Source organism: Rattus norvegicus, chromosome 1 (assembly GCF_036323735.1).
Source record: "Rattus norvegicus strain BN/NHsdMcwi chromosome 1, GRCr8, whole genome shotgun sequence".
NCBI lineage: Eukaryota > Metazoa > Chordata > Mammalia > Rodentia > Muridae > Rattus > Rattus norvegicus.
In genome coordinates this window covers 269,666,120-269,690,392 of record NC_086019.1, presented here as the reverse complement: position 1 = coordinate 269,690,392, position 24,273 = coordinate 269,666,120, and the positions used below count along the sequence as shown (strand labels likewise).

The 24,273-nt window shown below is 38.2% G+C and overlaps 1 protein-coding gene across 5 annotated transcripts in view; it reads left to right on the top strand.

Moving 5' to 3' along the window:
• Nucleotides 1–24,273, top strand: part of Cacul1 (CDK2-associated, cullin domain 1) — a 59,910-nt gene that overhangs the window by 21,873 nt on the left and 13,764 nt on the right. For 3 of the 5 annotated variants that reach the window (NM_001416001.1, XM_039085806.2, XM_063270019.1), the window contains exons 4-6: nt 15,721–15,816; nt 18,017–18,119; nt 23,582–23,671. In NM_001416001.1, the coding sequence (NP_001402930.1) occupies nt 15,721–15,816; nt 18,017–18,119; nt 23,582–23,671 (289 nt within the window). The remainder of the gene's footprint in view (nt 1–15,720; nt 15,817–18,016; nt 18,120–23,581; nt 23,672–24,273) is intronic. The other 2 variants (NM_001014248.2, XM_039085812.2) reach the window with 1 other exon arrangement.

Below are 24,273 nucleotides of genomic sequence, written 5' to 3'. Positions count from 1 at the left end.
ATGTAGCTAATACTTTTCCTGTCCAAATATGCAAGGTGTTCTGTTAGGTATAGTAGATAATGTCATTGATAAGAAGATGTGATTGGTTCACTCCTGCTGTGAACAATTTTAAAACAAACAAAACCAAAACAGAAAAACTAACCAAACAAACAAAAAATTAAGACCAGAGTAGAACAGAAGACCAAGGAATTACAGGGCCAAGGTCTGAGAAAAGGGAACTTCAGAGAGAGGAGTGTGATACTTGAACTAACTGCCTCTTGGGCCACCTACCTATTCTGGACGTGGGGGAGGCCACTGTACTCTGAAATTCATGTGTGTACTCTGCTGTGGACCTGCATCCTCAACTCTACACTGCACTGTGGAATTTAATAGAGTTCTGATACACTTGAGTAGCAGATATAAAGTAAACTTGAGTAGCAGATATAAAATTGATTATCAAAGCTCATCAAACTGAATGGATAGCTCCCAGCAATAGTAAGAATGACAAGCGTGACCTTTGGCATAGAAACTTTCTTCTTGCTTAGTTATGGTGGTCTAGACTGGCTGGCACATTGAGTCAGAAGCAAAAGTAGATTGTCTTTGGAGAAGACACTTTCCTAGGCATGAATCTTTAATTTTTCAGAATCATTGTCTGGCATTCTACTAGAAACTCAGAGTTGGAGATACAGCTGATTGTAAAGTCTTGAGGAATCAGAATTGAGAACCACTAGTAGTCTCTTAACCACTGAGCCATCTCTCCAGCCCCACTAGAGTATTCTTCTGATAGATGTCTCAGTGTGATGGTTTTGCTTTATCTTATTATATTTTATTTTGTCATGTTAACATGTCATTGTTGTTATCTTTTAGAAGCCTTTTTTTTTTTTTTTTTTTTTTTTTTTTTGTAATGAGAGACAGAAAGGGAGTGGGTCCGGAGGGGAGGGGAGATGGGAAGGAACTGGAAGTAAGTAGAGGATGGGGAAATGTAGTCAGAATATATTATACGAGAAAAGAATCTATTTTGAACAAAATGAAAAATAAAAAAAAACCACAATAGAGTTTTGGCTAGATGTTTATAGGTGAAAATTTGGTGAGTCAAGTTGGAGTGAAGGACAATAACAAAAAGATATGCTGAGTTTGTCAGTGGGGCTTGCCTTCTGGGAACAGGACTTGCCAAAAAAAGCAGGTGTGTCTGGAAGGCTGTGGTGCAAGGCCATTTTTGCTGGATACAAGTGATGTCTCTGGAACCAAAGAGAGCACATGGCTCTTCTTAAAATTGAAGGCGTTTATGCCTGAGATGAAACTGAGTTCTACTTAGGCAAGAGATGTGCTTTTGTGTACAAAGCAGAAAACAATACAGTGACTCCTGGAGGCAAGCCAAACAAAACCAAAGTGATCTGGGGAAAAGTAACTCGGGCCCATGGAAACAGTGCTATGGTTCGTGCCAAATTCCGAGGCAACCTTCCTACAAAGGCCATTGGATACAGAATGCTGTGATGCTGTACACATCCCGGATTTAAACTCACGGAGAGAAAATAAGTAAAAGTAGATTTGTGCTCTTATATTTTTTTCTAAAAAAAAAAAAAAAGAAGGTATGTTGAGTTTATATAAATGTGATGTCTATTTTTACATTTATTTATTTGTGTGTGTGTGTGTGTGTGTGTGTGTGTGTGTGTGTGTGTGTGTAACACATACAAGAACACCAGGTAGGGGTATGGGGAAACGAGAGACTCACATACCACAGTGCACATGTGGCATTCAGAGAATAGTTGCAGGAGTTATGTTCACCCTGTCAGTCCTAAGGATCAAACTAAGGTCCTCAGGTTTGATAGCAAGGTACCTTACCCACTGAGCCATCTCACTGGCTCAAATGATAATTTTTCATTTCTTAGCAGGTATAAAAGATGCATGTAAACAGAACTCATGGCAGTAGTATGTAAGGGTTTGGGAGCATACAGTCTGTTATTGTGGGCTAACCTCTATAGGCATAGGTAAAAGTCAGTGTAACCTTACGATAGATGGAGCAAATGTAATTAAAAAGTAATCAAACTTGCAGATACTTACACCCAACCAATGAACAGAAGCTGGGGACCCCGACCCCTGTGGTTGAACTAGGGAAAGGTTAAGCCAGACACTTAACCCTCGTGCTTCACAGGGAGATGGTAGAAGAGGCAGGAGAATCCTTGGAGCTTATGCGTCAGGTAGCCTGGCTTCCATAAGGAAAATGATGACACCAGCTGCAAAAAGGGACTCTGTATCAAACAAAGTGAAGATAGGGTGTTGGTTTTAATTTTATTTGGAATAGAATCTAAAACACAACAGATGGAACCTAAAGAAAGGATTAAAGTACTGTGGCTGCTTATTAGACCATGCAGTGTTTACAGCCATCCAGACAACTGTGATTCAGAGCAGAAAGAACATGTTGCATTAAGAGCAAAAGTTGACCAATCTCAGCATAGTTAGTGCAGTGAAGAAGTTGGCAGCACCAACAAAGGGTTGTTATGGATAAGGGACAAGAGAACTTTATGGGCAGAGGCTCCTCTGTGGTGCTTACCCAGCCAGGTCTTAGGTAGTAGTCGTGTGAAGAAGAGAGGGAAAGATGTTCCAGTGGTGTTGGGAGTGGGGAAGGCTGCACAGCTAGACCAGATTCAGATAACAGAAACCGTTGAATGATTGGAATTGCATCTCAGAGCATCAATGTCCTAAGCATAGAAAGTGGATTGGAATAGGAATAATGGGGAGCGGTTTCTGGTGACAGACTAACAGGTCATCTGCAATTCCAGAGTCTAAAAAATGAAACTCTGAAAGGGGATGCCTTTAAATTGGTATTGAAACTCATGTATTAAAATTTGATATAGGGTGGGAGTGGTTAAGAGCGCTGTTGCTTTTGTAGAAGACCTAGGCTTAGTTCTCAGCACCCCATGGTGACTTACACCACTGTAATTTTAGTTCCAGGGATTCTGATGCCACCTCTGACAGCTCTGGGCATCAGGCTTGCAAGTGGTACACAGGCACACATGCAGGAAAAACACTCTTACACTTAAAAACAAACCAAAACTTGATCTAAATTTGTGTGACTAATTTACTAGGACCCGTAAACATTCCCTCAGAAATAACTGTGTGTAGTCTCAGTCCTAACTGAGGCCCAATCATAATACCTTCAAAGTTTACCAAACTCTGAGTAAAGTAAGGTATATACTTGGCCCAATTGTTATAGTGTTAAAACCATGGACTAGTTGGTAATAAAAAGGAGAAAGGCCATAGTAGTGCACGCTTTTAATTCCAGCACCCAGGAAGCAAAGGCAGGCAGATCTCTGGGACTTAAAGGCAGGCCTGGTCTAAGAGTGAGTTCCAGGCTATCCCAGAACCCAGATGGAGATCAAAATTTCTGTGCTCGTTAGAGGTAGTGTTTTATAATGTTTGATTTGACACTATTTATGCTATATGTACTAGGCCTTGGTATGCAGTCCCTAGAATCTAGGGTTACAGAAAAATTACAGCTTTATTCCTTAGTAGCGTTTATGAGAAAGGTATAATGATCATTTCAATAGTCTGAAATATGAAGAGTGACTGGGTAGGAAGATAAACTGAGTACCAAGTCCTGGCTAATTTTCTCTACTGTGAAACATTCTCTAATACTTCTGTCTTAGGGTTTTATTGCTGTGAACAGACACCATGACCAATGCAAGTTTTATAAAGGACAACATTTAATTGGAGCTGGCTTACAGGTTCAGAGGTTCAGTCCATTATCAAGGCAGGAGCATGGCAGCATCCAGGCAGCTATATCTTCATCTAAAGGAAGCCAGGAACAGACTGAGCATCCTTAGGCAGCTAGGAGGAGGGTCTCCAAGCCCACCCCCAGTGACATGCTTCCTCCAATAAGGCCATACCTTCTAATAGTGCCACTCCTGGACCAAGCATATGCAAATTACAATATCTATGCCACTTTTTTAGTATTTTTTATCAGATATTTTGTGTATTTACCTTTTAAATGTTATCCCCTTTCCCTTCTCTCTTCCCCCTCCCCCTGCTTCTCTGAAGATTCTCCCACTCCCACCTACCCTCTCCCACCTCAATACCCTGGCGTTCCCCTACACTGGGGAAACTAGCCTTTACAGGACGGAGGGTTTCTCCTATTGATGCCAGACAATGCCATCCTCTGTTACATATGCAGCTGGAGCCATGGGTCTCTCCATGTGTATTCATTGGTTGGTGGTTTAGTCCCTGGGAGCTCTGGGCGGGGCTCTGGTTGGTTGATACTGTTTTTCCTATCTGTACCACTTTCTATTTCCTTAATTTAAGCTGCCTTGGTGAATACTTGACTGGACAATAAGAAAAGATACATTGTATCTTTGTTTCATACTTTCCCCTGGTCCTTTTTGATTTTCACACTTTCTGTACCACCTTTTCTTAACTCTGACTTCATTCCCTCCAGAGCAAGCAAGACAATAGCCCCTGATGAGGGATTCAAGGCTCCTTGTGTACTGATACAGCAGTATTTTGCTTTTAAGTTTAGGTGGATTGCACCTTTGCACATTGAGATCTTTTTCTCTTCTGGTTTCTTTTGCCAGTAGCTCCTCTTTCCTGCCATCATTCTTTTGGTGTCTTAGGGTAGGCTCCACTTTGAATCATCTACTCTTGTCAGACTTTAATGTTTATGTTGCCACTGTCATCCTAACTATTGTGCAGGTTGGTGTGTTTAACTATGACCAAGCCAGCTCAGTCAGTCAACAGGTTCTCCATTGCAGGAGTGAGGATTAAAAAGAAAAAAGACGGGGCTGGGGATTTAGCTCAGTGGTAGAGCGCTTGCCTAGGAAGCGCAAGGCCCTGGGTTTGGTCCCCAGCTCCGAAAAAAAGAACCAAAAAAAAAAAAAAAAAAAAAAAGAAAAAAGACAATTACACACAACAATGTAGCATGACCCCAGCCAGTTCTGAGGCTGAGGCAGGTGTTTTTTTTCCTAGTCTGCTTTTATACTATTTTAATTACATGCAAGTACTAAGGTCAGTTCTAGGTTAAGGAACTAGCAAGGCAATACAGTCCTGCAATCTCTGTTTCTATGGGCTTATCAGGATGACCAAGATACCTGAACCTATTTCCCTGTCTAGCCTTTCTTGCCTGAAGACTACTTCTTTGTTCTACCCTAAAATCAGATTCCTGCCTGCAGCCCCAAAAGCTCCCCACATAACTACCCATCAGGATGCCATCTTTTGAACAATGTGTACTTTTGACAATAATGATGCTGAATGACCCATGCTGGAGAGATTGATTGATTATTGATTCAGAATCCACTGGAACAGTTGTGAAAGCACTTTTCCCTATGCATTTTGTTGATAAAAATTCAGTGAACTTGTTGAATTGTAGTGTATCTTCATCTTAGCCACCTGAGTATTATGGCTTTTTTTGCAGTTCACTGGTCATTAAGAGTTGCTCATTTTCAATAGTTTGGAACTTTACATTACTGAGTTATTTAAGCAGAGACTGTTTCCAGGGAAAGAATAAATAACATTAAAGTGGAGGGAACAGCACAGATAATTCTCTTCAGATCCTGGTAAGCAGCAACCAAAAACAGAGCAAGGGGGCTGGGATTTTATGGTACATGTTTTCATTCTTAAATCTCTAAACAACAGTTTAGAGAGGTGTTTTTTAACTGTTCTAATTAAAAGGAAATTGATTGGGTATACTTAAAATATTTTAATAAAATTAATACTTTTGATATGTTTAAGCTAAATAGATCTTGGGTTTCTAGTCACTATAATTGACAAACCAATCAATAATGAACTTAGTTGAAACTAAGTTATATAGCTAGTCTTTTTTACTTAATTTTATTCAGTCTGTACAAACATCTGCTTATATATAAGCCTCCTTGTCCATCTGCCCATAAAGGGCCAGCCATGTTTTGGTGGGTGTTAAGATCTGGGCAGGTGTTGCATTCCTATTTGCTTTTTGCCCAGTGGGTGGCAGTACAATCCAACTTGTTGCTTGCAGATGGCAAATTTGAAAAAAAAAAATTAAAAAATGAAGACCTTAAATTTCAAATCTGTTGACATTTAAAGTCTGTCTTAAACAGATGAACAAATAACCTGTCTACTTCACTAGCGTACTGTTTTCTTCTTGCTAGACTGGAGATTTTAGGTCATAAAATTATTGGACTGAAGAAATGGTTAAAAGTGTTTGTAGCTCTTATGCAGGACTAGATTTGATCTTACCATGTACATTGGGTAGCTCACAGCAGCCTGTAACTCCAGCTCCAAGAGGTTCTGATGCACTGTTCAGGACTCCATGGATACTCGTGCACATGAGGTTATGGTAGGTCAGGCCCCCCTCTCCCCTCCCTCTCTCCTTCCCTCTCTCCCTCCCTCCCTCCCTTAAAAGGAAATTGCCTGGTTGCCTTTCTTCATAGTTCTCAAGCAAAATAGGTATCATTACCATTAGTAACTATTTTACTTGTAAATTCTACTGAAGGCTTTTCACTGAAGCAGTTGCCGTCACAAAGCTGTATTATAGAATTTGCCAGTGAGACAATCTGACCCTTAGCCATTTCCACAAGTACCCATTCAGACAGTGGTTTTAATGTTCATCACCAGTCTTTGAGGGTAGAGGCTTCTGCTTGGCCTATCTTAGTCAGAAGTGACATTCTGTAAGTTGCTAGAAAGCACATACCTGCAGTACAGTTGAGATTTTTGAAGCATCTGCTTGTTTCATTTGAGACAGATCCTAAACTTAGAAAGACAAGCAGATACTACCTACATTTGCTTATTAGAATGTGTAGAATATTTATATAGATTGTAGTTTTTTACTTAATATTTTAAGATTTATTATTTTTTCAAAGTTAATATATATTATATCTGTGGAAATATGTGTATATGTGTACTGGTACCCTTAGAGGCCAGATAATGTTGGATTCCCTAGACAGTTCTGAGCCATGCAATATGGGTATTATATATCAAAGTTTGGATCTTCTGCAAGAAGAATATATGCCCCTTCTGAGTCCTCTCTTTTGCTCCCATAGATCATAGATATTATTACTTTTTAAGGTTTGTTTTGAGACTGGTTTATGCTTGTTTCAAAAGATAGGGAAAATTTCCTTTAAAAAATTCTTAGGGACTGAAACGATGGTTTAGCTGTTCAGAATGCTTGCTACTCTTCAGAGGACCCATCATTGCCAGTCTTGGGAACTCAGTTCACCTGATGTGTGGGCTAGAATATCTCTGGGTGCCCTTAAATTTGTTCAAGGCTCTGCTAAATGAAAGCTTTCTACTTTGTATTACTTTCCCTGTAATTTTGTTGATATTTGCAGTGATGATGCAGGCAGTGGCGGGTCAAATAGTACATGTGTGAATTAGAAAGTAAAACAGTCCATCTCACTTGGGTATGATTGACACATATTATAATTCTACCACTGGGCAGGCAGAGGAGGATCCATGTGAATTTCAGGCCAGTCTGGTCTATATAATGTGATACAGCCTTCTAAAAGAACCACAAAAATTACCCACTTTATTAAATTGTGACTTTGGGGTACTAAAATACTCAGTATTAAAAGGTATGTACTTGTAAGAACATTTGTACTTGTACAATGTCTGAATGTACTATTTATTCAGTCCCCATACTAATAGTCTAAAAGATAGAAGACAGGTTTATGAGCAAGGTTTGTCCACAAGAAGGTGACTGCAAAGAATGCTACTTCCCACATCTCCCTTAAGTTTTTAATCTTCATAGTAGCTGTGGTAGTTTGAATAAGAATGGCCCCTATATGCTCCTATATTTGAATGCTTAGGTATATACCAAACTACAGTCTGAATGTTGAGAAAATTACCCTTCTCTATGGAACGGTTGAAGAACAAACTGAATAAGAGACCTAGGTACTTGAAATGCATCAGCAATTAGAAGATCTGTGTAACTCATTGTTTTCCTGTGACCAGTGTGCAGTGGTAGCAATAATTTGGATAAAAGACTTTCAAAATGGAAGATAAACCAGGCTTCATATATTATTATTTAATACACCCATTGGTAGTTTCAGGTGTTTGAATTCTCATTGCAACAGATTTTCAAGAAATTGCCATTTGCCGATGAAAATGATTTGTGGCATGAAAGGCATACACCTTCTCCCCATTTACAAATTTCTGACATTAAATTTTCTTCCTTTGGGCTGGAGAAATGGCTTAGTAGTTAAGAATACTGATTACAATGGGGAAGAATCTGGAACACATGGTCACTGGAGAAAATTTCCTGAACAAAACACCAGTGGCTTATGCTCTAAGATCAAGAATCGACAAATGGGATCTCATAGAACTACAAAGATTCTGTAAGGCAAAGGACACTGTTGTTAGGACAAAACAGCAACCAACAGATTGGGAAAAGATCTTTACCAATCCTACAACTGATAGAGGGCTTATATCCAAAATAAACAAAGAACTCAAGAAGTTAGACCGCAGGGAGACAAATAACCCTATTCAAAAATGGGGTTCAGAGCTAAACAAAGAATTCACAGCTGAGGAATGCCGAACGGCTGAGAAGCACCTAAAGAAATGTTCAACATCTTTAGTCATAAGGGAAATGCAAATCAAAACAACCCTGAGATTTCACCTCACACCAGTGAGAATGGCTAATCAAAAACTCGGGACAGCAAATGCTGGCGAGGATGTGGAGAAAGAGGAACACTCCTCCATTGTTGGTGGGATTGCAGACTGGTACAACCATTCTGGAAATCAGTCTGGAGGATCCTCAGAAAATTGGACATTGAACTGCCTGAGGATCCAGCTATACCTCTCTTGGGCATATACCCAAAAGATGCTCCAACATACAACAAAGACACATGTTCCACTATGTTCATAGCAACCTTATTTATAATAGCCAGAAGCTGGAAAGAACCCAGATGCCCTTCAACAGAGGAACGGATACAGAAAATGTGGTACATCTACACAATGGAATACTACTCCACCATCAAAAACAATGATTTTATGAAATTCATAGGCAAATGGATGGAACTGGAAAATATCATCCTGAGTGAGGTTACCCAACCACAGAAAAACACACATGGTATGCATTCATTGTTAAGTGGCTATTAGCCCAAATGCTTGAATTACCCTAGATTCATAGAACACATGAAACTCAAGACGGATGACCAAAATGCAAATGCTTCACTCCTTCTTTAAAAGGGGAACAAGATCCAGGGACTAAGCCACTACCTAAAGACTATACATGGACTGACCCTGGACTCTGACCTCATAGGTAGCAATGAATATCCTAGTAAGAGCACCAGTGGAAGGGGAAGCCCTTGGTCCTGCTAAGACTGAACCCCCAGTGAACGTGGTTGTTGGGGGGAGCAATGCGGGGAGGATGGGGAGGGGAACACACATAAAGAAGGGGAGGGAGAGGGATTAGGGGGATGTTTGCCTGGAAACCGGGAAAGGGAATAACATTCGAAATGTAAATAAGAAATACTCAAGTTAATTCAAAACAAAACAAAACAAAACAAAACAAAAACAACAAGAAAAAGCAAGGAAAAAAAAAAGGTGGGGGAACAAGAATACCCTTGGGAGGGAATTGGGAGGCAAAGTTTAGAACAGAGGCAGAAGGAATGCCCATTCAGAGCCTGCCCCACATGTGGCCCATACATATACAGCCATCCAATTAGACAAGATGGATGAAGCAAAGAAGTGCAGACCGACAGGAGCCGGATGTAGATCTCTCCTAAGAGACATAGCCAGAATACAGCAAATACATAGGCGAATGCCAGCAGCAAACCACTGAACTGAGAACGGGACCTCCATTGAAGGAATCTTAGAAAGGACTGAAAGAGCTTGAAGGAGCTTAAGACGCCATATGAACAACAATGCCAACCAACCATAGCTTCCAGGGACTAAGCCACTACCCAAAGACTATACATGGACTGACCCTGGGCTTGAACCTCATAGGTAGCATGAATAGCCTAGTAAGAGCACCAGTGGAAGGGGAAGCCCTTGGCCCTGTCAAGACTGAACCCCCAGTGAACGTGACTTTTGGGGGAGGGCGGTAGTGGAGGGAGGATGGGGAAGGGAACACCTATAAAGAAGGGGAGAGGGAGAGGTTAGGGGATGTTGGCCTGGAAACCAGGAAAGGGAATAACAATTGAAATGTAAATAAGAAATACCCAATTTAATAAAGATGGAGGAAAAAAAGTACTAATTACTCTTCCAAAGATCCTGAGTTCAATTCCCAACAACTACATAGTGGCTATCAACCATCTGTAATGGGATCTGATGTCCTTTTCTCACGTGTCTGAAGACAGCTACATGTACTCACATACATAAAATAAATAAATCTTTAAAAATTTTATTTCTTCTTTGACTTTAAAACATAAAGCAATTGATTAAGTACTTAAGCAGATGGAAGAATCTAGTCACGTTCTATTAAGTTGTATGAGATTTGTTAAAATGTCAAGATAACTACTAAAGTTACTTAAATAAATTTGGATTTGTTTTAGGCGATTACTTTTTCATGAAAGTATGTTCAGATATAATGACTTTATTGTCATGTTACGACAAATTAATATGTATTTAAACATATAAATTCTTAAGTTTTCGTTTTATTTAGAACATAGAACTATATTCTATATATAATTCTATATATAATTGTCACAACAAATACTGTTTTTCAGAAGCTTTGCAAATAGCAAATACAAGGAACGACAATTGTGCCTCAGACCATGCTTTAGGACTAAGGCACCTAACGCTGATAAACTTAGAAAGTGAGTGTTCATAGTTACAGTTCTAAGAAAAATTTTAATGACAATTCAACTTTATTCTTTCCCTGAAAACCAGAATTTTAAATAAACGTGTACTGTATCCTGTGAACATAATCTTTCAAAGATATATCTTAACTTTTAAACTTAATTTGTTTTATCATAGCAATTACCAACTTCCTAAAACATCAAAGAATAAAGGGTTATATAATAATACATAATACAACAACGCCTTAGGATGTTACCGATTAGATAATTTTATCAAAAATGAAGTGGCAGTGATTTGGCTGCAGCAGAAGAGTCTAGACTCATGGCAGAGTAGCAGCTCATAGATTCTTGATAGCAGCAATATGTAAGAAATATGTGTGCTGGTGTACTTTTGAAGACCTTAGTGGTGAAAAAAAATATATATATATATTTATTGAATAGTTCTTGAATAGCCTTTGCTATTTGACCTACCTATGCTCTGAGGCTTTTGTATTATACAGAGCTGGAGTTCTTCTGGTCTTTGTCCTTCTTAACTCTGCTACTTGATGCCTAGAATAGCTCAGAGGTTACCTTGCTTTCTAGAGCTTCTACAGAAACCTCTCTAAGTCTCATTCTTCTTGATGAGCTCTTTTAACTTCCTTCAAAATGGCTCCATTTCCCTTTTTTGCTGTACTGTTGCTTCATCTGTTCTTGACACATACAATTCACGTCCCTTGGTTTTATGTCTCTTGAAAACTGAAGGACTTCTTCTCTGGACCCTCATCTGTAAAGCCCATTCCTTCTAGTCTGCAATGCCTGTGAAGCTCCTTGTGCCTACTGTCTACTCCTGCACACCCTCCATGTTTGCACAAATGAATATTTCCTGCTGTGTTTGTCACAGTGATTGTCATTTCTTACTTGGGCAATACCCAAGGCTACTAGTAGGTGCTGAACATTTTATTTGTGGACTTCAACTTTTCACAGTTCTTTAATCAGCAAATGGCAAATTCCATTTGCCCAGCTTTGAGCTTGCAGTAGAGTTGATTTTGCTAGGAGCTAGTATTCCTAACCAAGTCAATTATCTTACAAGTATCACATTCTCATTTGTTGTCCAGGCTGTTCTCAGTTTCCTTGGGAGTACAGGTGCTCTTCTAGAAAAACTTGCTATAGACCACATAAAATTTAAGGCTTTTTGGAGCCTTCAAGTTAAAGATTTATCATTTATTATTTTCATATGTACTTGTGTATCCACATGAGTTTATGTGTTCTATATGGGTACAGGACTAGATGGCAGCAAGAAGACAGTATCAGATCCACATGAATTGTCTGTCAAGCATGAGCTGGAAACCAATCCTAGGTTCCCTACAAGAGCAGTAGATGCTCTTAACTACTGAGCCATCTCTTCAGTTATTTTAAATAGTGCAAATGGTTCTTGAGACCAAAATGTTTACCAAAGATGTAATAGAATAGAACCTACTCCAGGATAGATTACTAATGTGATAGATTATAAATGTGAATTGATATTCACGTTTGTGTAAAGAGCTATTAGACTCTTATTTCTACAAGAAATGTATTTCGGATGGGTAGACAAGAATTAAGTGGTTTCAGGGAATAGGAAGTTTAAAGTAAAACACCAAACCTAAACTGACTTAAATTTCAAACAAAATAAGGAGAGGGCTAAGGGTGTGGCTATGGGTTCTGTCCAAAGTACCCGTACTACTATCTCTAAAGATTAGAAGAAGTTTAGAATAATTTTTTTTTTCTGCAGCCTGTTTCTTTCTGTTTGGTGTGATAGATTTTTTTTCCAATTAAAGTTCAAGCCAGATAATGTCATTTTGGAATAGTGGAACTCAACTAGGCATCATTTTTCTCAGTGGGGACCAGAGTTTATTTGATATAAGTTCTTAAGAGGAACAGTTTGATTAGGATTTTCAAAGTGAGATTTATTTCTAGGTTCCTGGAATAGATGGAGTTTATTTTCTCAGACTGTCATAATTTATAGTCTTACCATTTCAAAGGTTTTGAGTAAGTGCTTCATGAATTGTGGAAGTAAAAAGTTAAGTGTTCTGACATTTGATTTAGCACAAAAAGTACTTTTTAATACTCCTAACCTTTGAGGCTTGGGGACTTTGTAAAGGAATATAGAGTTCAATTGTATTTATTCTCTCTGCTGTTAAATGTGCCTTTTGATCAGTGTTCATGTTTTTTAACACTTAGACGAAGTGTCCTTTCATGAAAATGAAAAAGTATTTTAATGTAACAGCTTTTCAGATTTTTTCTTGTATATGGGTAGAATTTACTTCTTGGACTGTTGAATATCATTTCCAGAGTTCTTTGAAGCTGCTTTGAGGAAGATAGTGTATGCCAGTCTGTTCATTAAGGGTAATTAGGCTTGCCTGTCATACAGACCATTTCCCCCAAGTTCTTTAGTTGACGAAGATTGATTTTTTTAAAATATTAATGGATTTTTCTAAGTGTTAGGCACATGGCTGTTGTGAACCCTTACTCATGTAGAGGTATACAGTATGTGTCTTTTTCAAAGCGGTTCCAGATTTTTTCTGATTTTTGGTATATTCTCAGAAATAGTGTAGTGTGGGTATTGCTTCTTACTATGGAAATTGAAATTCAAATTGATGAATTAGTTACTCAGTACCATAGAACCTTGCTAATACTAAAGTAGAAATTTAAAGAGTGCTAGGTTAGATTTAGATGTAGTTTTTATTTCAAAACACCCTGCCTTTGAAAAATATACCTCTCCCTGTCTCCTGTATTATAGGCATTCTGGTTAGATTGGAGAAGAGCAGGTAAGGCACAGATTTCTGCCTCAGGGGCTTGCAGTTAGTAGCAGAGATTACTCAGTAGGAGCAATAACTGGTTTGCCCCACTGAAGGGCAATGGAACTCAGATGCTTTGAGAAAGTGTTAAATCTTGAAGGAGTAGGGCAAGTATGGTGAGGGGAGAGATGTTTGGGCAGACAAAGCAACACCAATATTACTTGGGATTGGCTAGTTGGTCCATGTGTGACCTGTGCTATGTGTAAGAAGGTGTAGGCTGTGGAGTCAGAGAAGTAGACAATGTGCCCTAAATTGAGAGGTCTGAACTTAAGAAAAAGATAAGTCGTGGGGATTTTGGAGTACTAAAAAGAGACTTTAGGTACAGAATAACTTCAGTTGCCAGAATCTTAGTTGTAAGACTTAGTGCTTACTAGCTTGAGATCACACTCAAATGGTTAAATATTTCTGAGTTGTTTCCCTCTTAGGTATGGTGGAGACAACCTTTATTCCACAGGTAGTTTAGGAGGACTAGGGAAAGGAATGGAAAGGTAACATCAGACCTTTAAGTACTCTGTAATGAAAGATGAAGTAGAGATAGTTCCCAGCATATATTCCAAGCTCCTAGGTAGAAGTTAAAGCATTATGAGGTGACTCCTTTAGAGTATTAGAACGTTCTAAATTCAACATTTTTCAAATAGCTTAAGACACAGCTTCTATAATTTCACTTATTTTATATGTATGTCTCTGTATGTGTCTGGATGGATGGGTGCCTGAAGAGGCCAGTAGAGGGCTGGGATCCTTGGTTCTGGAATTACAAGTAATGAGTTGCTTGAAGGGGTTCTGGGATCCACACTTGGGATTTCTGGAAGAACAGTGAGCACTCTGAGCCATTTCTCCAGCTCCCTCGTTTCATGTGGTTGAACTTGGTACTTAGGAGTCTTAGTGTGGCAGAACTTGAAAGCACGGTATTGTCTTTAAGGTCTGGTTGTCAGGTGATGAAGTTTCCAAAGGACAGACCTTATGCGGAACATGTTTTGTTTTTGTATTTTATACATTCCCATTCCCCAACACCGTGGCTCAGGAATTTTTAGTTGAATACATGTATCTTATCATTTGTTAATATTTTAATCTTTAACTTTTATTTAGTCTTCTTTAATATTAAATTAACTTAAAGAATAAAGTAAATGGATATAGTTTTATAAAACATAACATCTTAACTTATGGTACTAAAATAAAATACCATAGACTGAGCAGTTTAAGTTATTTCTTATAGCGGTTTGGAAGCTGAGAAGTTTCCAGATCGAGGTTCTGGGTTAAGGGCTCCTGGTGAAGACTCCTGGCTTACAGATGAAACATTCTCACCAAAGCCTTTTCTCTGCCACATTTTGATAGCAAAGATTTAGAAGCCATTTGTTATCTCTTTAAGGGCATGGTTTGTAGGGTGAGGCCCATGCTTATGACTTCGTGGAATTTTAATTATTTCCTTACTTCAGATATAGCTATACTGGGAGACAAGACATGGAGGAGTTCCTTAGTGACTTTGTGACTTAGTATTTTGTAGGAGTGAGTGAAGTTAGGTGTACATTATACTGTCTATATCTCCAGGCATATATGAATCATTTGAGTCCTTACTTCTCTTGTTGACAGTTGATTAAATAGAGAAGCTGTTTACAATGGTGATAACATTGTAAAAATGTATTAACCAGTCTAATAGTGTCTTAAAAGATTGGTTTATTTTATTTTATACTTGTCAGTGTTTTACTTCAGTGCATGTTGTAAACTATATGATACAGTGCTTGTGAAGGCCAGAAGATGGTGTTGAATTCCCTAGAGCCAAAGGAACAGATGGTTATAATGCTACCATGTGGGTACTAGGAGTTGAACCTGGGTTCTTTTGTAAGAGCAGCAAGCATGTGTAACTGCTTGGCATCATTCATACCTCTGGTAGTATCTAGAGCCTGTTTTACCTCCTTGAATTCTCTGCCTCCTAATTCCAGGTCCTAATATAATTTGATTCCTTTAGGAAGTGGATTTCCTCTAATCCAATGGTGATTTATTAAAATCATATTTCTTAGTTAATTTGTTAAGGTCATACAGTTTTTAAAAGTGACTAAAATGTCATATAATAGAGTTTGGAACTAAGAAATCTGAACCGACTTTAGAGTGTAAGTATCTCCCCCATCTTAGATTCTTTGTGAGTTGGTTTGTATTACAGGGGTTGAAGAAGGACTTTTACCTGGTTTCCCAGAGTAGAGTACTGATGTTGATATTCTTCCTCACAGGCCAGCCCTCCAGACCTCTATATTGAGAGATTTAATATAGCTCTGGGTCAGTATATGGGAGCATTGCAGAGCATCGTGCCTCTTTTCATATATATGGTAAGTTAGAGCCCTTTCCCACACCATGCAAGGTTAATTGTGTTTTCCTTTACTCTGTTGACATTCCTGAGTTGGAGTACGATGGGTGTACTGAGCATGGTGTCTAGTCACCACCTTATTCTTTTTCACATCTAAGTGGAATAAACCAGAAATTGGAGGTGAGAAAGCTAAAAGGGCATTTCTTTTCCATCCCGCCCACAACTTTTTTTTAAATTAAATTTGTTCTTTAACAGTTCCTACATGTATATTTTGCTTATGTTTGTCTCTAACCCTCTCTTCCACTGTGTGCCCCTCCCACACACACACAATATCCCCACAGGTCCCATTCCTACATACTTGCTGAGAGGAGACCTTTAAATCCTGTCAGGAAGGAGATTATTAGATGAAGAAAGCTTGAAACACCTTTGTTCAGAAAAATACCCAAAACAATAGTAGGTGGGGAACATTGTAGGAAATTTGTAAAACACTAGACACAGGTTTATTGTCTTTGATAATTAATTTTCATGGATTAGAAAGAAGTCAGCAATACTATGTTTTTATCTGGTATGAATTAGTTCACAGAATATATGTAGCATAAAAGAGGAAAAATATATCAAATCCCACTGTTAAATATAACTTAAAATTACTTTTTAAAAAGTGCTTGGAAATACTCATTTTTGATGAATAAAAAGAACAGAAACAGACCTATAATTTAGAGTAGAAATGAATTGCCTTGAAAGACTCAAATTTTATGTATAAAATTTCTCAAATTCATCAATAGGTATAAACACAGTCTAAGTGTATATATATATATGTATACATATATACATACATTTTTAATAGCAAAACATTGGGCATATTTGTATTGTCATCAGTTGGGGATTATTTTAACAATTTATAGAAAACAAGAAAATACACAGTTCAATGGCATGTTTCTATATTTTTGTGGAGAAAAGTCTCCTAGGTCTTAACATTAGGGTAAAAGAGCCAGGTACCAAGGTACAAGCAGTATGTACTCAAATGGGGAGAGGAGTGGTTCCCGTGCAGAGTGTTTGAAAACATGTTTCCATGTGATTTCTCTCTAGAATGGGGCCTATAAAGCTAAGCAGGGTCAGCTTTGGAAGGCTTTTTATTATACACCCATTGGCATAGCTGTCACTTTTAACCAAGTGTGTGCATCTTATTTTTAGACCCCACCTCACCCCCACTTTGTTTTAAACAGAGAGGAAAATACTTCTGAACTAAGAGAGTGAATGAAAAATTTGTTTTCATTCCCTTTGTGTTTTCTACTCTTTGGCATTGAGCTAGCATCCAAAATATGAACACATCTAACGGTTTCATAGTTTTCTTTAACTTTTACTAATCAGGTGGGAAGAAAAAGAAAACTTGATTCAAAGTGACTCTGATAAATAGGGAATGGCAATCCATCTTATTACAGACCTTAAGAGCAGGCAGTTCCCAGGGATGTTAAAGTGAGGGTTTCTATTTCATCACTTGCTGTACACCTTATATATAGTTCATCTTTTATTGGATGTAAGTGAAGAACTTTTCCTTCAATCACTGCTTGCTCTCAGCCTGATTAGGGTGTCTGCCTCTGAGCAGAGATGGTATCTAGAATTGGTACAGTGGCCATTACTAAAGGGCATGTATACGGGAACTCTTCTTAGTGGCTTCCAATACCTGCCTGCTCTAAGCTTTGGATGTTGAGGAGTGAGTGCCTTTCTCATTTGCCAGCATTGCCTTTTGATGTTGGTGATGAGAGCTTGTTTCTGTTTTTGTTTGAAGATTTATTCATTTATGATGTATACAGTGTTCTGCCTGCGTGTATGCCTACAGGCCAGATGAGGGTACCAGATCTCATTATAAATGGTTATGAGCCACCATGTGGTTGCTATGAATTGAATTCAGGACCTTTGGAAGAGCAGTCCGTGCTTAGGCATAGCACATAGTGTGGCTCTGTACTGTTACCATATTGTTGTGAAATTAATATTTGGATCTTCCAACCTCATGCCAAAAAGACCTGTGACTAGGAATGACTGGGTTTTGCTGTATGCTGGGCTTTTATTATTATTATTATTATTATTATTATTATTATTATTATTATTATTATTTTTAATCAATACGTTTATTCATTATTCCCTAAAACAATATTTAGTTCTCCTGTCCATGGGAGTAATTTCTTTCCCCTATTGATATATAAAAACTTATTTTTTTTTTCCAGAATAAGTTTTACATAGAAACTAAGCTTAACAGAGACTTAAAAGATGACCTTATAAAACTGTTTACGGAACATGTTGCAGAGAAGCACATTTACAGCCTAATGCGTAAGTATACTTTTACTTCCTATGGGGGTGAAACAGCATTAGTCATGGTCTCCTTTTTCCTTTTTCCCTTCCTTCTCCAGCTCACTCTTAATCTTTCCTTTCATCTGAGAACATTGTCTTCTAAACTCCAATATTGACATCTCTAGAGCCATAGAGCAAGAAGTTGTTAAAGTCTACCTCAGTCTATAGAGAGAGTCATGACTGAACCTGGCTACTGTTCTGGGCCACTTAGGCAGGTCATTTATTGGACAGTGTCTTGTATTTGGCCTGTTCTGTGTTGCCATTTCTTTCCTGAGCAGGAGTATGATTAGGAGGGTCACATGTTACCAGTGACTTCTGAAAGAGCTCTAGGTGTCTGTGAAGGCGAGCACAGGCTCTCTCTGGTTTCTACTGTTAGTCTAGTGTGGCTGCTATTCACCATGTTATCAAGCTGTTAGCATTTGTAAAATATTTACTATGGCTGTTTAGATAGCTAATTAAGGTCCAGGTTTCAAGCTCAGTCAGTCTTTCCCAGTCCCTGGGCAACAGTAGGTAGTGTCTTTTCCTCTTTAAGGGAGTTTCCCTCTCCTGAATGTACTCCAGGCAAACTGTCACTAGTAACTCAGCACCTTCAGAAGCCCATGTTTTGGTCAGTACTCAGCAAGGCATTCTTTAGTATTCTGTAACTAATGTGGATCGTAGTTTATATTTTCTTGAAGACTTTCAGTTGTACTTAATTATTGTTACACAGAAGTTTTACTGAAGTTTACAAAGACATTGTTTTAAAGCTTGACCCACAAGCTCTTGTTTTCACTTTTGCTTTTAAATGAAGACAAGGATTTATATACTGGGCCAGTTCACTTTTGCAAGGCACAGTTTTCACACAATAATAAAGATGCAGTTGATATCATACCTCCCAGAGAGTCCAGAGTCCCAAAATAGGAGAATCATAAGCTCGGATTATAACACACATTATTATTTTTAAGACCAGTCAGATACTTTTATAAGATTTTTGTACATTAATTCTGAGACATTCCACTTGTTTTGGTTTTGAGAGAGGGTCTTGCTCTATAATCCAGGCTGGCATGGAAGTTTAAGAAATCCTCTTGCCCAAACCTCTCAAGTGTTAGACAGTAGGCACCAGCTTCTAGCCTTTGGTTATAGTATTGAATACTGACATTGTTTTTAGCTTCCTAGAGCATATTTTCTTCTTTGTTAAAATTCCATAGAGAAATGCTACATCTGGTAGAAATATGTATTTCCTTTCTAAATATGTCTTTATACTGCTAATAATATGGAAGCCAACTTTATTGGACACCTGGGAAGAATATTGAAGAGAATATTGTATTGTACTTAGATTGGGTAAGAGTACTTCCTAGTCTGGGTTTCTCATGAAATTGATATTTAAAGGCAGATATATCCTTTTCCTAACAAATGGAAAAAAAATCCTTAAGTTTTTATAAGTTGGATAAAGCTAAACTTATTAGATTATTGAACAGTTACTAGGTATTATACTTATGGTCGAGGACACAGAAAGTGACAATGGTTTGGGTCCCAGACAGGTAGCCCTGTAAATGTTTTAACAGTTGCACAAGTGATCATCACAAGGATATTTAAATGGATAATACACACAGTTTACATGTAGCAGGACCTGTTCTAGATTCTTTACAAGTATTTAAAGTATTACATTTGTGACACTGTAGGATAGGTGATCATTACCATAGAAATTGAGTCAGAGGGATAAAAATCAAGTTCAAACATTAGTGACTCAGGGTTTGTGTTGTGGCTCTAGCGGCTACAACAAAGCAAGTGAGTGTACCCAGTCTCTGTAATCTGAAAGTCTGAGCATCAGCTTCTGGCCTTTGGCTTTTACACATCTGGCATGCTGCTCTTCCATTTACTGTCATTTGGGAACAGTGGCTTCAGCCAGCAGCATCTTAGTTTACTGTGCAATCTGGAAAGGGCTTTAGTGAAGCTGAAGTGACCCAACTGGGTCTTTCAATCTGTGGCTTACGTGACTGAGGTCTTAGTGTGGTTTTCAGTTTTCTCCAGCGGTGAATGTTTCAAGATTCAGAAAGTAGCAACTTGGAAGCTATAAATGTCTAAAGTCCTGGACTCAGAAAAAATTTCCTGCATTCTATTGGGTAAGCAGTCAGAGAACCTAGGCTCCTGGTGGTAGATCATGGATCCCCATTTCTCAAAGGGAGGTGCTTCAAACTAGTCTGGAGTCCATATCTGAAACTTAGAAAGCCAAGCAAAGTGATCTTGTGTGCCAAAACCAAATTGGTTCTCAGTGTGCTCATGTTCATGAATTGATGTTTTGTGAATGTGACGGTTGAGTGTCATCATTGTAGGTGAGGCTAGTTTTAACTCAGTGCTGTGCATGCTCATTTGTCCTTATAAAATAAACTGACTTACAGTTTTGGCTGGTAACAAAATTACTTTCCCTACAAATTAGTTTTCACCTTGAATTAAACTGAAAGGATAGCTAGGAGGTTTTATATTAATTAAAATATTGCTTGGTGCTGTATTGAGCAGATGTGACAATCAATATGTAGCAATTAGGTTGGACATTTTCAGAGAAAGTATAATTTGTTAACTTTTGCAGTTAAAGATAAGAGTTTACTTTGCAGAGTCAGATTACTATTTAAAACTTCTTAGCAGTCTACACTTTAGTTTTAGACCCTTGTAGTTTGACACTTTTTGAATTTATGTAGTTTTAGTTTTCATTTCCAGACCAAATTACTAATAGGACCCCTTGGACAATGAAGGTGATAAGATGGCTCAGTATGTTAGGTTGCTGTAGAGTTAAGTGAAGAGAAGTAGCTCTTGCAAGTTATCTTCTGACCTCCATACATGCAGTGTAGCATTGATGCGTGTGTGTGCATTACACACACACACACACACACACACTATAAATGTAATAAAAATTTTAAAAAAGAAAGCCCAATGCAACATCATAGCACTAAGGAACATTTGAAACATCAGAGGAGCTCAGGACCTAATGTCACAAGATAGGGAGAGTTAAGGACTAGACTTCTGCCCCTGGGCTTAGCACCCTATGATTGATGTATATCTGAGTAACAGGATTGTTGATGGGCACTGCTCTTTAATATATGGCTTTCAGAAGAAATCAGTTACTAAGATGACACTTTTCTAGTACCAGTCTATGTAAGACCAGTGTCTTTGGTCGCATGTTTGAAGGAGGAGCATGTACAGGGGGGGTCACAGGGAGTACAAGTCACAAGTCTTACAGCCTCTTCTGCCATCAACTAGCTCTGTGATTTTAGATAGGGGTACATGCATGTGCGTGTGTGCGTGTGCTATGTTGGGGTTGCTGCTCATCTAGTTTGCAAATAACGAGAAAGGTGAGCACTTACTGGGTTCAGTAACCACCACCCCACCCCAACTCCAAACACGTACCCATTGTGTCCTTAGCAAGTCTCAGTTCCTTAGGGAGGAAAAAAAAAGCCGGAAAATCCTTTAAATTTAAATACTTTATTCAAAGAGTTTTGAGAAGAAGGAATGTTAGCAAATTATTAAAATATCTTATCCACTCTTAATAATCCTTTCTTTACAAATTAGAGGTTTTATTTTGCTTTATTGAGATGGAGTCTCTTGTAGCTCAGGGTGGCCCGAAACTCTTAAAGATGACCTTGGACTTCTGATCTTCCTACTTTCACCTTCCTGGTTTGTATGGTGCTAGGGATCAAACCCAGGGCTTTGTACATGATAGGTAGGTAGGTAAACACTACATCAGCTTCCAGTAATATTCACTCATGAATATAATTATATCCAGTTAGTTCATTCCAAATTGTTTATACCCATTTCATAAGTCATGCGTGTTTTTAAATTTTGCTGTTTCTTCATAGCTGTCAGGTTAACATAGAAATTATGGTAGAGCTGTTGGCAGACATTAGGATTTAGCCACAGTTTTGAGTATGTGGGTGAGCGTGAAAACCTCAGGCATTGGTCAAAAATTAGGAATAGGAGAAAACGAGCACTTACAATTGGGGTGCATGCTGAATACCCAAGGCCTTCAGAATATAGAAGATTATTTATTCAGAAATTCAGTTTTCAAATGTATTTTAGAGTACTATGATTTTTAAGTTCCCATTTATCATCTTTGAAATTTGTCATTCAAAATTAAATTCGTTATCTGTGGATGATGAGATGGGAAGATAAGCAAAGCAGCCCTGGGACCTTAGTAAATCCCATGGAACTTCCTGTGTCTGAAGTTACCAATCTTTGAAGGAAGAAGATACTACCATTTATAAAGACACGGATAAAGAAAAACAGTTAACTACAAATCTGGTTTATATAAAACTCTACTATTTCTTTTTCTTTTTTCCCCCCTTTTCCCTCTTTTGGTTTGAGTAGTAAGATAGTGGATGTTTTGTTTTTTGCTTTTTGGCTTTTTTAATCTTTAAGAGAGATAAAAAAATTACCTGTTTTAGGTCAATGATTCTCACTCTGTCCAATAAATAGTTGAATTAGTGTCTGTTAATGATACAGTCTAGAAGTGTTATTGAAGTGTTTTAAAAATGTAGTAGGTAATATAAAAGAGAGTTGACTCTGTTCACAGTTAAAAGTCAGGGTTAGCTTTGTTGTTGCCATAGTTAGCAAAGTAGAAAAGGTGAATTGTAATCTTCTCTGGCTTTTTGTGTAGGAAGTTTTTTTTGTTGTTGTTGTTTTTTGGTTTTTTGTTTGTTTGTTTTTTTCCAAGAAGGTGAAGGTATGGCATTTGTGAAAGTAGGCTTTGATAAAGCTTATAAAATTGATGTTGGTTGAGTATCCCTAATCTGCAAATCCAGAATGCTCAGAAATCTATAATTTACTGTGGTTTTGAGAGGGAGGGGTCCAGTATGTAGTTATGGTTGACCTCTAACTCAAGAGAGCTCTGCCTGCTTCTGCCTCCCGAGGGCCAGGATTAAAGGCATGTACCACCATGTCCCCTGAAATCTGTAGCTCTTTGAGCATGACAGAAATTGGAGTATTTCGGATTTGTTGCACTTAGGGATGCTCACGACTTGTGATCCAAGCATTTTGGAGGAGGGTGATTGGAAGAAAGAAGGGTCAGGTGTTGTTTTCTTCCACTGAGGCACGTTGAGTGCCCCAGAGCTGTTACTTTGGAAGGCCTCTCTTCTCTCAGACTCCTCTCTCTTCACTGCTTTGCTTGTTGCTGCTACAGCAAACCAGACAGGCTCTTGTTGTATTGAGTGCTGTGCTGAAGCTTGTGTAATCTTGTGTATAAGCTCTGCTCTGTCTCATGCTGCTCTTTTCTTGTGATATTTACTCATTCAGCCTTAGAAATACTAATAGAACTTTTACTGTTAGCAAGTGTTACATGCTCTTTTCTTTTTTTCCTTTATTCTTTTTCATTTGTGTTTATTTTTTTCTCTTCTGTTTTTTTTCTTTTTCTTTTCTTTCTCTTTCTTTTTTTTTTTTTTTTTTTTTTTACCTGTTTTTTCTTCTTATTCCAGCTTTACTTTTAGAAGCCCAGTCAACACCATTTCAGGTCACACCTTCAACTATGGCAAATATTGTGAAAGGCCTGTACACTCTCAGACCAGGTAAACACCTGTCATTTCTGTTGGGATTGGGCTTGTGTTTCTATTTATTACAGCCTTATCCGAGAGGGCAGTTGTCTTTATGCTTCATGAGGCTGAATGGCAATTGGGATTATAGTAGCAGAAGTCCTGGAACTCAAATCAGAGCGGAATGTTGGTTTAGGACTCACTTGGAACTATTTTCTACCAGTAAAAAGCAGTTGCTTTGGTTTTTGTAGTACCTTGAGAGAGATCCACAAAATAATTGGCTGCATACACTTACTGGGAAAGATGGTAACACTCATGCACACCATCATTTGTGATGCTGAGGCAAGAGTGTAGTGAGTCTAAGGCCAGCCTGAACATGCAAACCTCTAGACTATTGCGGAACAAAGAAAGAGAAATGAATTTCATGTTTGGTCTTAGTTTTGTCTTTGTTGTTATGCAGTTTCTCCTTCATTCCACACCGTGAATATGCATAAGAATACACACTCAAATTACGTTTTCTAGTGCATTTACATACTTGCAAGGGATCTAGAACAGTTGATAAAGGGAACATACGTAAACAGTGCTTTTATTTACAAGCAAGGCCTATAAACGACCTTAGTGTGCCTATCTCATAGTAA